At 38.3% G+C, this 12,422-nt stretch overlaps 1 protein-coding gene across 2 annotated transcripts in view; it reads right to left on the bottom strand.

Annotated features, from left to right (window-relative positions):
- Nucleotides 1-440: 440 nt before the first annotated feature.
- Nucleotides 441-12,422, bottom strand: part of LOC306855798 (phosphofurin acidic cluster sorting protein 1-like) — a 32,482-nt gene continuing 20,500 nt past the window's right edge. Inside the window, exons 14-25 of one of the 2 annotated variants that reach the window (XR_013782960.1) lie at nucleotides 7,827-7,931; nucleotides 7,540-7,646; nucleotides 7,184-7,338; nucleotides 6,966-7,076; nucleotides 6,709-6,823; nucleotides 6,434-6,476; nucleotides 6,152-6,194; nucleotides 5,549-5,690; nucleotides 5,183-5,415; nucleotides 4,802-4,921; nucleotides 4,260-4,401; nucleotides 441-1,621 (exon numbers count right to left, since the gene is read on the bottom strand). Coding sequence is in view for 1 of the 2 variants with exons in the window: in XM_079394677.1 (XP_079250803.1) it covers nucleotides 1,503-1,621; nucleotides 4,802-4,921; nucleotides 5,183-5,415; nucleotides 5,549-5,690; nucleotides 6,152-6,194; nucleotides 6,434-6,476; nucleotides 6,709-6,823; nucleotides 6,966-7,076; nucleotides 7,184-7,338; nucleotides 7,540-7,646; nucleotides 7,827-7,931 (1,293 nt within the window). In the remaining variant the exon portion in view is untranslated. The remainder of the gene's footprint in view (nucleotides 1,622-4,259; nucleotides 4,402-4,801; nucleotides 4,922-5,182; nucleotides 5,416-5,548; nucleotides 5,691-6,151; nucleotides 6,195-6,433; nucleotides 6,477-6,708; nucleotides 6,824-6,965; nucleotides 7,077-7,183; nucleotides 7,339-7,539; nucleotides 7,647-7,826; nucleotides 7,932-12,422) is intronic. The other variant, XM_079394677.1, reaches the window with a different exon arrangement.

The following is a 12,422-nucleotide window of genomic DNA, read 5'->3' on the forward strand; positions in this document are numbered from 1 at the left end:
ATAACTGGATTATTGGGCATCAATGGGGGGCAGTTCTCGTTCTCTCTCCCTTTATCTCCCACCCTCCCTCTCACTGTTTCTCCATAACACACAGTGAATAGTTCACCTGTCCCTGTAGTGTTAAATAAGTAAGCATCTGCTGAAGCAGGGCTTGTAAACTTTTTGGCACAGACCCAAAACTGTTTTCTATTTTGATGTATTTTAAAATGTAATTTATTACTGCGAATATTTTCAGCAGTCCAAATAAAAAAAAAAATAAAAAAAATAAAAAAAAAAAAGTTAGTTACTATATTAACTGGATTTGTTTTCTTAAATCGTTTATGAATTTTCTGAGTTTGAAAACCATTGTGCTAAATGATGAACTTCAGCTGAGCCCATTTCTTACAAATAATGCAACAAGGGTCCACATTTTCACCATTCGAACATTTTAACAGACAAGTGAAATAAAACAGATTTATTACTTATTTTACATTTAACGTAAATGTGAAAATATCACACTAGAGCTTTATAGACCAAAATATACAATACTGACTTTTCACATGCAGAGGGTGTTATCAAAATAACCACGTTTACTGCAATCATACTGATCAATATACTGCATCATGCAAACTAACTAGGTTTAACAACAGATTTTGAAAGGCAGTAATGGTACCATGATTTCCAGACATCGTCTTTAGGTCACTTGGAAGGTACAAAATAAACCATATTCACATTTACCCTTATTATTAGTCATTTCAGATAATCATCTTTGTTATGGATGGCATTGGGGAGGTAGAGACTAGTGATTACTTTTAGTCATGGCAGATTAATCAATTAATAGCGGCAAAGAAATCTCAGAACCACAGTGGAATGGATTAGGTGTCCATAGCAGCTTAGACAAACCCTGATGTAAGCACATATACATACAGTACATGCTTTGATTACTACATAGTTAAAATCACTTAAGCAAATATATTTCTATACAAGTGGACAAGAATTTTATATACATAGACAAAGTCTATGTACTTTATTAAAGTTTCTTTAATAAAGTAAAGGCTTTTTTATTTTACAAAAAGTGTCTTTGAGAAGCTTTGGATGTCAGATTCAATCAGGTGAAGTAACACTATTCATACATTAAAGTTGTACAACAAAAGAATTTAAATCGCTAATATCAAGTACTATTTAAATATAAACTCAATACAATATTGGGATATTATTGCGTCATGAATCGCACAGCAGACAAAACACTGGTAGAAAAGATTAATAAATAATATTCTCAACCCACATTATTTATCCTCAAGTCTTTTGTCTGCTCTGGCCCTCTAAAGGCCAAAACAAGATCATTTAATCCCACCAATTACAGATGAGATATTCAACATCTCCCACTTTGGCTCGTCTGACTATCCGTCGCGTACAGTAAGCATGACCACCTCAAGAACAACAACTGGCCCTCTATTCCATCTGAAGGCTGCAGCAAGCAGGGTCGGGAAAATTTCCCATGTTGTTTTTCCCTCCAGAGGTCACTAGGTCGATGATTTGTTGTAGCCAAACAACCCCACAGGGAAGTACTTCACATGTGTGGGCCACTGAGACGCCAGCTGGAAGAACTTCACATCATTCCACTCCATTCCATCTACAGACACTGAAACATGTTCATCTCATGAGTCAAATGGCTTTAGATACAGAGGGTCCAAATCGCTGAGGCATTAAAAATATAACTTGAATGTGAATTTGGGTAAATACACAATATTCAAGGTAGGAAAATGGAACCTAAACATTTTGCCAATAGTCCCAGACCTTTCAGGGCCATAAACAACAAAGACGTTTAGGTTAGTGGTCATAGAATTTTTGGGTGAATTATAACTTAGTGTAATTTATTACTTACTCTCATGTCATTCCAAACCCATAAGACCTTTGTTCATCTTAAATTAAGATGTTTTGATGAAATCCGAGAGCTTTCTGACCCGCATAGACAGCAACGCTACTAACCATGTTTAAGGCCCAGAGGTCGTAAGGAGATCTTTAAAATAGTCCATGTGACATCATTGGTTCAACCATAATGTTATGAAGTTACGATAATACTTTGTGTGCAAAGAAAACAAAAATAATGACTTTATTCAATGATTTGTTCTCTTCCAGGCCAGTCAGGTCGGCATTCACAACAGTACCACGGTGCATACTGTGGAGAATAAACAACTGGCACACAAACTGAATGAGTTTTACTGCAGGTTTGAAAAAAAACACCCCACACCCGCTCGGAACACCTCTCCACACAACCATTAACACCTCCTGCAACCCCCCTCTCCCCCACACCTGCACTTCAGATCAGCACGCTAGGTCTTCCAGAAGCAGAAGAGGAAAAAACACCAGGCCCAGATTGCATTACACCAGCCTGTCTGAAATCCTGTGCTGACCTGCTGTCCCCCATCTTCACACAGATCTTCAACAGATCACTGGAACTGTGCGAAGTCCCTAAATGCTTCAAATGCTCCATCATCATCCCAATCCCAAAGAAACCCAAAATTACAGGACTAAATGACTACAGGCCTGTGGCTCTAACGTCTGTGGTCATGAAGTCATTTGAAAAACTGGTGCTGGCCCACCGATGTAGTCAAAAACGGGAAAGCTTTTCCCTTGCGTTTTTAAAAAGTTTCACGTATACACAATGTTTTCAAAGCGATTTGCGTTTACACATTCGCGAAAACGGCCAAAAACACTATTACATATGCCAGGCCAGTAGTTGGCACTGTCACCTTGTTAGTAAACAGTACCTGTAGGGAAGTGATGATTATATGATGCGTCTCCGCTGTTGGTTGTAATATTGGTGAAGTAAATCCACACTTTGCTGAAGAAGCATTAGCAAACTCTTGAGCAGCAATAACTAACCATGTACTCTGCCATTGTTGCGTCTGTTTGTTCGCACTTGCCTTTAAAATCGATACGTACTGCGCATGTCTACATACCTAACACGTACTACGCATGCACATGATGTCACCGTTTTCAAAGATTTCCGTATTGGGTGTTTACAAGGAAACGACAGCGGCATTTTCAAAAACTTGCACTTTGAAACCTGTATTCAAAAATATGCGTTTTCAGCCCCCAAAACACCGTTGTTGTGTAAACGATCAAGCAAAATGCATAAAAAAAAAAAGTTTCCCGTTTTTGGCTGAAAACGTTGTGTAAACGGTCAGTGGATCACCAGCTTCCTGACAGACAGGCAGCAGCTAGTGAGGCTGGGAAAATTCACATCCAGCACCCATATAATCAGCACTGGAGCTCCTCAGGGCTGTGTTCTCTCCCCACTGCTCTTCTCCCCCTACTCGAACGACTGCACATCTAAAGACCCCTCTGTCAAGCTCCTAAAGTTTGCAGATGACACCACACTGATCGGCCTCATTCAGGACGGTGACGAGTCTGCCTGCAGACAGGAGGTTAAAGAGCTGGCTGTCTGGTGCAGTCATAATCTGGAGCTCAACCCGCTCAAAACAGTGGAGATGACCGTGAACTTCAAGAGAAACCCACCCTGCACTCCCCCCACTCACCATCATGAACAGCACTGTAACGACAGTGGAGTCATTCAGATTCCTGGGCACCACTATCTCTCAGGACTTGAAGTGGGACACTCACATAGACTCCATTGTTAAAAAGGCCCAGCAGAGGTTGTACTTCCTTCGCCAGCTGAGGAAGTACAACCTGCCTCAGGAGCTGCTGAAACAGTTCTACTCCGCCATCACTGAATCCGTCCTCTGCACTTCAATAACTGTCTGGTTCAGCTCAGCTACGAAATCTGACAGAGGGTAGTCCGGACTGCGGAGCGAATCATTGGTACAACCCTCCCCACTCTCCAAGAACTGTACTTATCCAGAGTGAGCAAAAGGGCTGGTAAAATCACACTGGACCCCTCATATCCAGCACACTTCCTCTTTGAACTGTTGCCGTCTGGTCGATGCTACAGAGCTCTGAGCACCAGAAAGGCCAGGCACAGGAACAGTTTCTTCCCTCAGGCAATCCATCTTATGAACACTTGACAATAATTTTGGAATACACAACACTATTTATACGCTTAACACACATACTTAGTCTACATTTCAAATTTGCACAAAATATACCTGTGCATACAAAACTATTGTAATATACCTGTACGTACAATTGTCAATTTGTATATTGTTATTCCCTATTTACTTGTTCCCTTTTATTCTTTTATTATCTGTGTTTTTGTCCCGTCACTGTCATTCTGTTGCACTGTGGAAGCTTCTGTCATGAAAACCAATTCCTCGTACCTGTTAACATGCCTGGCAATAAAGCTCATTCTGATACATGTGCATTCCTCGGTGCAGTGCATCCGGATTCTACGTCAGAATGCCATCTCCTGCATCAGCAATCGCATGCATGCGTGGTGCTCTCGTGAACGCGCATTGAAGTCTGACACAGAAGAGAGGAATTGTTGAATAAGTTATTTTAGTTTTCTTTGCGCACATATGTATTCTTGTAGCTTCATAAAATTACGGTTGAACCACTGATGTCACATGGACTATTTTAACAATGTCCTAACTACCTTTCTGGGCCTTGAAAGTGGTAGCTCTGTTGCGGTCTATGCAGAGTCAGAAAGCTCTCCGATTTCATCAAAAATATCTTAATTTGTGTTCCGAAGGTCTTACAGGTTTGGAATGACATGAGGTTGAGTAATTAATGACATAATTTTTGGGGAGAACTATCACTTTAACATTAATCCCTCAAATTTGGACTATTTCGTTGTCATCTTTGGGCAAATTTATTTTCATCACTTAAAACAAAAACAAAGAGAAAAGCTGTCGATAAGTACCTCTTAGACTGATTTGTTGATTCTTAGCAGAGCAGATGAGTCTTGTGATGCCTTCAATGACCTGACTCTTTGACTCTGTCTCTCTCTCTTTCGGCTTCTTCCCCAGGAAGATGGTCGGGACTAAAGACAGGCAATGTGAGTAAATATAGTTGGTACATGAATATGGAAAGCAACAACAATAGTAGCACTGCAGTGACAGCTACAAAAAGGCTTAGCTTCCAAAAAAAAAAAATAAATAAATAAATAAAAGAGCAGAGGGCAAGAAAGAAAATGTCAAATTAAATTACAGGCTAGAAAACACTGTATGGAGGCAAACAAACACAAGTGACCTTTCTCCAGTGCGCAAATGGACAAGTGTGTAAATCTAGTAGACCATCTCACCTTTCTTGTTCTTCTCCTTGGTCACCACAGTCATGGACATGGTGTTAGAGCCAGTCTGGAGCTCAAAAGAGCCGGGCAGTCGGCTAACCTGTAGGGATTTGAACGCACACTTCAAAGTGATCTTATTGCCTGTGTCTCTCCGCTCGCCATCTTTGCGCTTCTCAGCCCCTGACGAAACCCAGTAATCCACCTGCAGCCCAATGGCATCCATACCATAAGACATGCTGGGGCTCCTAGATAGCACAATCAGTTTGAACAGATTTTTTTTTACCAGGCAAGCATTTTTAAAGAGATAACAGCTTTAAGAAAAAGCAATGTGAGAAACAGCAGAGCAGTGCAGATTTCTGTACAATATTGTACACAAACCCTAGTGCAGCCAGTCCGCTTAGTGATGGTGATGGAGGCGGCGTTGCAGAATCTTTCATCATTCCAGTAGGAGATCCATGAGCGGGTGGAGACTTTGATGGAACTGCCAAACTCAAAGGCAAACCCTCCTCACAATCTCCACCTACAATGGGTCAAATAAATATTTGGAAAAAAGCTAAAATTAAATTTCACTGCAAAGTGATGAGAATTTCATTAAAAAAAAAAAAAAAAAGTGTACATACTTTTTTGCACAGAAAATTCAGATAATTGTTTAACTACATATTAAAGAAAAATGTGGTATTTATTTTATAAATAAAGAAATATGGATCTAAATATGCAATTTAACTTCAGTGATAAGCGTTGTGTGTTTAGATTAGCTAAAAAAAAAAAAAAAAAAAAAAACTATCGGGAATTCACTTAATTCGGGAATCAGACTATACTTGTGGCACTATGTTTTTGATTTGCTAAAATGCACTGATTTCTGAACAAGTGACTCTTATGAGCCAAACTATACTGGTTCTCTGTTCCCATCCTTAATGGTAATACAATATTACTGGTGATTTTTGTGTAGATGGATGCAAAAAAAAAAAAAACATGACAAACCTGAAGATCCTGGGCTGGGCTCTACCAATCCCACCTTAACCACCTGTTGCAATTAAATATCAATCTATTCATCACTGGAAATTCAATGGTGATTGTGGAATGTTGCAATATACATTTCTGTAGAAATTCTGGGGTCATTATTTTTTTATTTGCATTAAATTGATCAATAGTAACAGTAAAGTCATTTATAAAGTTATAAAATATTTATATTTCAAATAAATGGCTTTAAAAATTCTTACTACTACCACAAACGTTTGAACAGTAGTGTAACAATGTACTCACACCCACAAATGGAACAAAATTTTGGTAGGAATCATCATCTTGCCTAGAAGAGTTAAAAAAAAAAAAAAAACTACTTCATTATATTTAATTACTTTAAAAAATAAATAAATATATATATATATATATAAATATATATATATATATATATATATATATATATATATATATATATATATATATATATATATATATATATATATATATATATATATATGATTAAAATATAATCAAAAAAATATATGAAATGATGGGATGGTAGAAATCATCTCACTAACGTCTTATGTTTGCAGGTCAGCATGGCCTCAGCAATGGGAAGCTGATGAGTAACAGTAGATCCGTTGATGTATTGTAGAATTCGCCCGGCCACATCCAAAAAGTCATCAGAGGAAGCTGAAGAGATACAAAAACAAAGCCTATAGACAGATCACCAATACAATACATCTCAACAGGCACAGGAAATAGAAATGCTGCATTATCCACATCGAGTTGACTCTTGAAATAACTGTAGAGGGTTAAACAAATTATTACTTACCAGTCTGAGGAGGCTCTGGGTGGCTGAAAAACTCTCGCCATGAGCTGTCCAGGAAGGAAGAACTGTAGCGATTGTCCAAAGTACCCAGGTGTTTGGCCACAGGGTGAGAGCCTGTGGAGACACTCACATGATACATCCTGCATTTTTTGATACAGTTGACTGTTTTGGAAAGCTTTTGTCATTGTTGTGTGCAGTATCATTGTGTTATTTATACACACCTATAGGCACCACAAGGAACTTCATGTGGCTGAGCCAGTCAGACATCTTGTTGGCGAGATGAGAGACGTAGAATCTCAAGACGGCTCCCAAGTAGCTCTGACCTCCAACCGCCACCACCTTCACCGGTTTGGGCATGATGGAGTTACAGTTGCAGCTATGAGAACAAAGGATGAACAATGAAAATATGAATGCCAATGCAGTATGCAGTGCAATTGCTGTTTACATGCTACGATCTTTGATAAACAATGCAATTCATATTGACAACTATGAATAAGATTTAACATCATGAGAGCTGGCAGCCAGTCATGTCACATTTGTGTTTATTCTCACTGATTCCACCACAGTTAAAACTTACAATTTCTGTATGCGTGTGAGCAGGGCTGAAAGGACGGCCTGGATTTCTGATCCGGAGCAGGTGCAGACCACCGGCAGCTTCTGGGCCTGCAGCAGCTCAGCCACATACTGCAGAAACACACACAGAGTCATATTACTCTACTTCAGAATGGATAAAAACATCAGCATGCGCTAAGATACTGACAACACAGATGTTCAACGTCAAATTAAAGCAGTTATTAATTGAACACAAGAATGGCTAAGTTCAGACAGACAGGCACATAGGAAGTGAAATGGACTGGTATTTACGTGTCCTTGCCAGTTGCTGCCATTGACCAGGATAAGGCTGTCAGGAAGAGTGCTGTCAGACAGCAAGATCTGGTTGAGCTGGTCATACACTATCTTCCTGGGCATCTAGATAAAAAAAAAAACACACATGACAAAGCATCTTGTTTGCCTTCATTTTCTCAGCCTAGCATTTTAAGCATTTAACTTTAAGGTGCAGTGTATAATTTCCGCTGTTAGGAATTTTACCTGCCTTCACAAAAGTGTAACAGCAGCTCAGCTGCTTTCAAAATGTAGTTTTTAAAGAATTTGTGTTTAAACAGTTCATGAATCCAAAATAGTCACTGATTCATTAATTAATTTGGTTCATCCTTGCAAGGCATATTTTATGTTTAGTTTTTAAGAGAATGAGGTGAGGTGTTTGCTTCAGCTATATACATTTTTCCATATTTTATTAGTTTTATTCAATGTAAATGTATCAAAAGCCTGTTCTGTTTTTTTTATTAATACTTTTATTCAGCAATGGTGCAATAAACTGATTTAAAATGACAGTAAAGACTTACGTTGTTACAAAAGATTTTGATGATATGAAATTAATAAATCTGTATTTCTATTCATTAAAAAAAAAAAAAAAAAAAAAAAATCCACAAAAATATTAAGCAGCACAACCATTTTCAAAATAGATGAATGTTTCCTATGCACCAAATCAACAAATTAGAACTATTTGTGAAGGATCATGTGACACTGAAGACTGGGGTAATGATGCTGATTATTCAGCTTTGCATCACATGAATAAATTACATTCTAAAATATATTTAAATAGAAAATGGCTATGGAAAATATACAGTCAGGTCCATAAATATTGGGACATCGACAATTCTAACATTTTTGGCTCTATAAACCACCACAATGGATTTCAAATGAAACGAACAAGATGTGCTTTAACTGCAGACTGTCAGCTTTAATTTGAGGGTATTTACATCCAAATCAGGTGAACGGTGTAAGAATTACAACCGTTTGCATATGTGCCTCCCACTTGTTAAGGGACCAAAAGTAATGGGACAATTGGCTTCTCGGCTGTTCCATGGCCAGGTGTGTGTTATTCCCTCATTATCCCAATTACAATGAGCAGATAAAAGGTCCAGAGTTCATTTCAAGTGTGCTATTTGCATTTGGAATCTGTTGCTGTCAACTGTCAAGATGAGATCCATAGAGCGGTCACTATCAGTGAAGCAAGCCATCATTAGGCTGAAAAAACAAAACAAACCCATCAGAGAGATAGAAAAAACATTAGGTGTGGCCAAAACAACTGTTTGGAACATTCTTAACAAGAAGGAACGCACCGGTGAGCTCAGCAACACCAAAAGACCCGGAAGACCACGGAAAACAACTGTGGTGGATGACCGAAGAATTCTTTCCCTGATGGTGAAGAAAACACCCTTCACAACAGTTGGCCAGATCAAGAGCACTCTCCAGGAGGTAGGTGTATGTGTGTCAAAGTCAACAATCAAGATAAGACTTCACCAGAGTGAATACAGAGGGTTCACCACAAGATGTAAACCATTGATGAGCCTCAAAAACAGGAAGGCCAGATTAGAGTTTGCCAAACGACATCTAAAAAAGCCTTCACAGTTCTGGAACAACATCCTATGGACAGATTAGACCAAGATCAACTTGTACCAGAGGGATGGGAAGAGAAGAGTATGGAGAAGGAAAGGAACTGCTCATGATCCTAAGCATACCACCTCATCAGTGAAGCATGGTGGTGGTAGTGTCATGGCGTGGGCATGTATGGCTGCCAGTGGAACTGGTTCTCTTGTATTTATTAATGATGTGACTGCTGACAAAAGCAGCAGGATGAATTCTGAAGTGTTTCGGGCAATATTATCTGCTCATATTCAGCCAAATGCTTCAGAACTCACTGGATGGCGCTTCACAGTGCAGATGGACAATGACCCAAAGCATACTGCAAAAGCAACCAAAGAGTTTTTGAAGGGAAAGAAGTGGACTGTGAATGCAATGGCCAAGTCAATCACCTGACCTGAATCCAATTGAGCATGCATTTCACTTGCTGAAGACAAAACTGAAGGGAAAATGCCCCAAGAACACGCAGGAACTGAAGACGGTTGCAGTAGAGGCCTGGCAGAGCATCACCAGGGATGAAACCCAGCGTCTGGTGATGTCTATGCGTTCCAGACTTCAGGCTGTAATTGACTGCAATTGATTTGCAACCAAGTATTAAAAAGTGAAAGTTTGATTTATGATTATTATTCTGTCCCATTACTAGGGATGGGTATCGTTAAGGTTTTAACGGTATTACTACTCTTATCGATACTGCTTATCGATCCGGTACTTTAACGGTATTCTTATCAGTACTTTTTGTTTTACTTTGTTTCTTTGTTCATATTCTTACAGTATCTTATCTTATGTATATAAAACACTAAAAATGCCTGCACTTCATCAATTTGTAAATGCACCAGTGTGCAGGTATTTTTAGTGTTTTATATACATAAGATAAGATACAGTAACAACATGAACAAAGTAAAACAAACTGACAAATACAATAAAACAAACACACAAACGAAATGAAATAAACAGTGCTTTCATTTTTCCATGAAGGTCTACTAATATTAATGTTCAGGTAAGTAATAGTTACAAAAGTAATCAAATGTAAATGAGCACTGCATAGTTTTCACTGTATGTACTGATAGATTTATGTTTATTAAAGCTATAACGTTGTTCAGATTAAGAGCTGTGGGTGATTTTCTCTTTGCATTTTGTTCTTTGATTAACATTGATGGCTCATGCTCCAGTCTGACACTTTAAGACAATATACTGACACACATCGGATTTTCTCCCAACTGTTCTCGTCCACTTAAAACATAAAAGTGAAGACTCTCATAACCGGCCATTTTGACACATTGTGTGTGTATTTTTTGGCATATTTTTGTGTGTTATTTCGACGCGCCCGAAGCTCAAAGTGTGCTTGTCCGTTTTGGAGCACGCCGCCGCGCAGGCACACACATTTCAGCCTGGGGAACAGCAGATACTTTCAACGTTTTACTATCAAATATGTCCTGCAATGTAGCAACAGTAAAGACGGCATTTTATAACAATCACTGATTGAGCTGATTCAAATGTTAAGTTTTGATTCGGATGAACGAATCCGCGCCGCTATGAAGGGAAGGGAGTTGTGCTAGAAGAAATGCGGCTATAATCCTTGGAAGCCAAAATCTAAAAAAAAAAAAAAAAAAATACTTAGCTTAATATAACAGCCACAGGCCTAAAGTGTGAGCAGATGTTTGAATAGTTGGTTCTCTCTTCTATCATAATTAAACAGGACTTTCATGTTGCGTGTGCTGAAGCTCCTCCGCGTGAGCGCGATCTGGCTTCTGAATTGCGCATAGCAAAAATGCATCATAGACAAATGTTTGAATATTATTGCACATAAAAACAGCTGGCGACATATATATATATATATATATATATATAGAGAGAGAGAGAGAGAGAGAGAGAGAGAGAGAGAGAGAGAGAGAGAGAGAGAGAGAGAGAGAGAGAGAAACAATAAATGTGTGTGTTTTCTTAATTTCTCCAATACCGACAGAAGTACCGATAACGTCAGAGCTTATCGATACTCTGGTCTTTCATAATTTAGCCCCGAGACCGATTTAATACCGAGTTTCGGTACCCATCCCTACCCATTACTTTTGGTCCCTTAACAAGTGAGAGGCACATATGCAAACTGTTGTAATTCCTACACCGTTCACCTGATTTGGATGTAAATACCCTCAAATTAAAGCTGACAGTCTTTGTTCGTGAAATCCATTGTGGTGGTGTATAGAGCCAAAAATGTTAGAATTGTGTCGATGTCCCAATATTTATGGACCTGACTGTATATTATAATGTCTCACAATATTGCTGTTTTAGTTTATTTTTGATTAAATAAATGCTTGGTCAACAGATTTCTTTTAAAACATCTCTTTTCACAAAATTTTTAACTGTAGACCATCTATTCAAGTTTAAATGTTGTCTAATTGTGACCCTGGACCACAAAACCATAAGTAGCACAGGTATATTTGTAGCAATAGTCAACAATACTTACAAGATTTCTCTTATATGCCAAAAATCATTAGGATATTAAGATAATGTTTCATGAAGATATTATGTAAATTTCTAAACGTAAATATTTCAAAACTTAATTTTTGATTAGTAATATGCATTGCTAAGAACTTCATTTGGACAACTTTAAAGGCGATTTTCTCAATATTTAGATTTTCAAATAGTTGTATCTCAGGCAAATATTGTCCAATCAAACCATACATCAAAGGAAAGCTTATTTATTCAGCTTTCAGATGATTTATAAATCTCAATTAAAAAAAAATTTGACCCTTTGCCTGGTTTTGTGGTCCAGGGTCACAACTGATTAATCATTTCTGCAACAAAAATGTGTTTGTGAAATTTTTAATAAACTGCACTTTATTAAACGGCACTTTATCACGATGGCCCTTGAGTATGTTTTGACACCTCCGCACAAAAGTGAACTGCCATATGAGCCAGGTGTTGAATCATGCCAGACCTAGTACAGAGTTACATAAGTAGAATTATCGCCCCTCTCTCTCT

Source organism: Barbus barbus (genome assembly GCF_936440315.1).
Source record: "Barbus barbus genome assembly, chromosome: 36".
Lineage (NCBI taxonomy): Eukaryota > Metazoa > Chordata > Actinopteri > Cypriniformes > Cyprinidae > Barbus > Barbus barbus.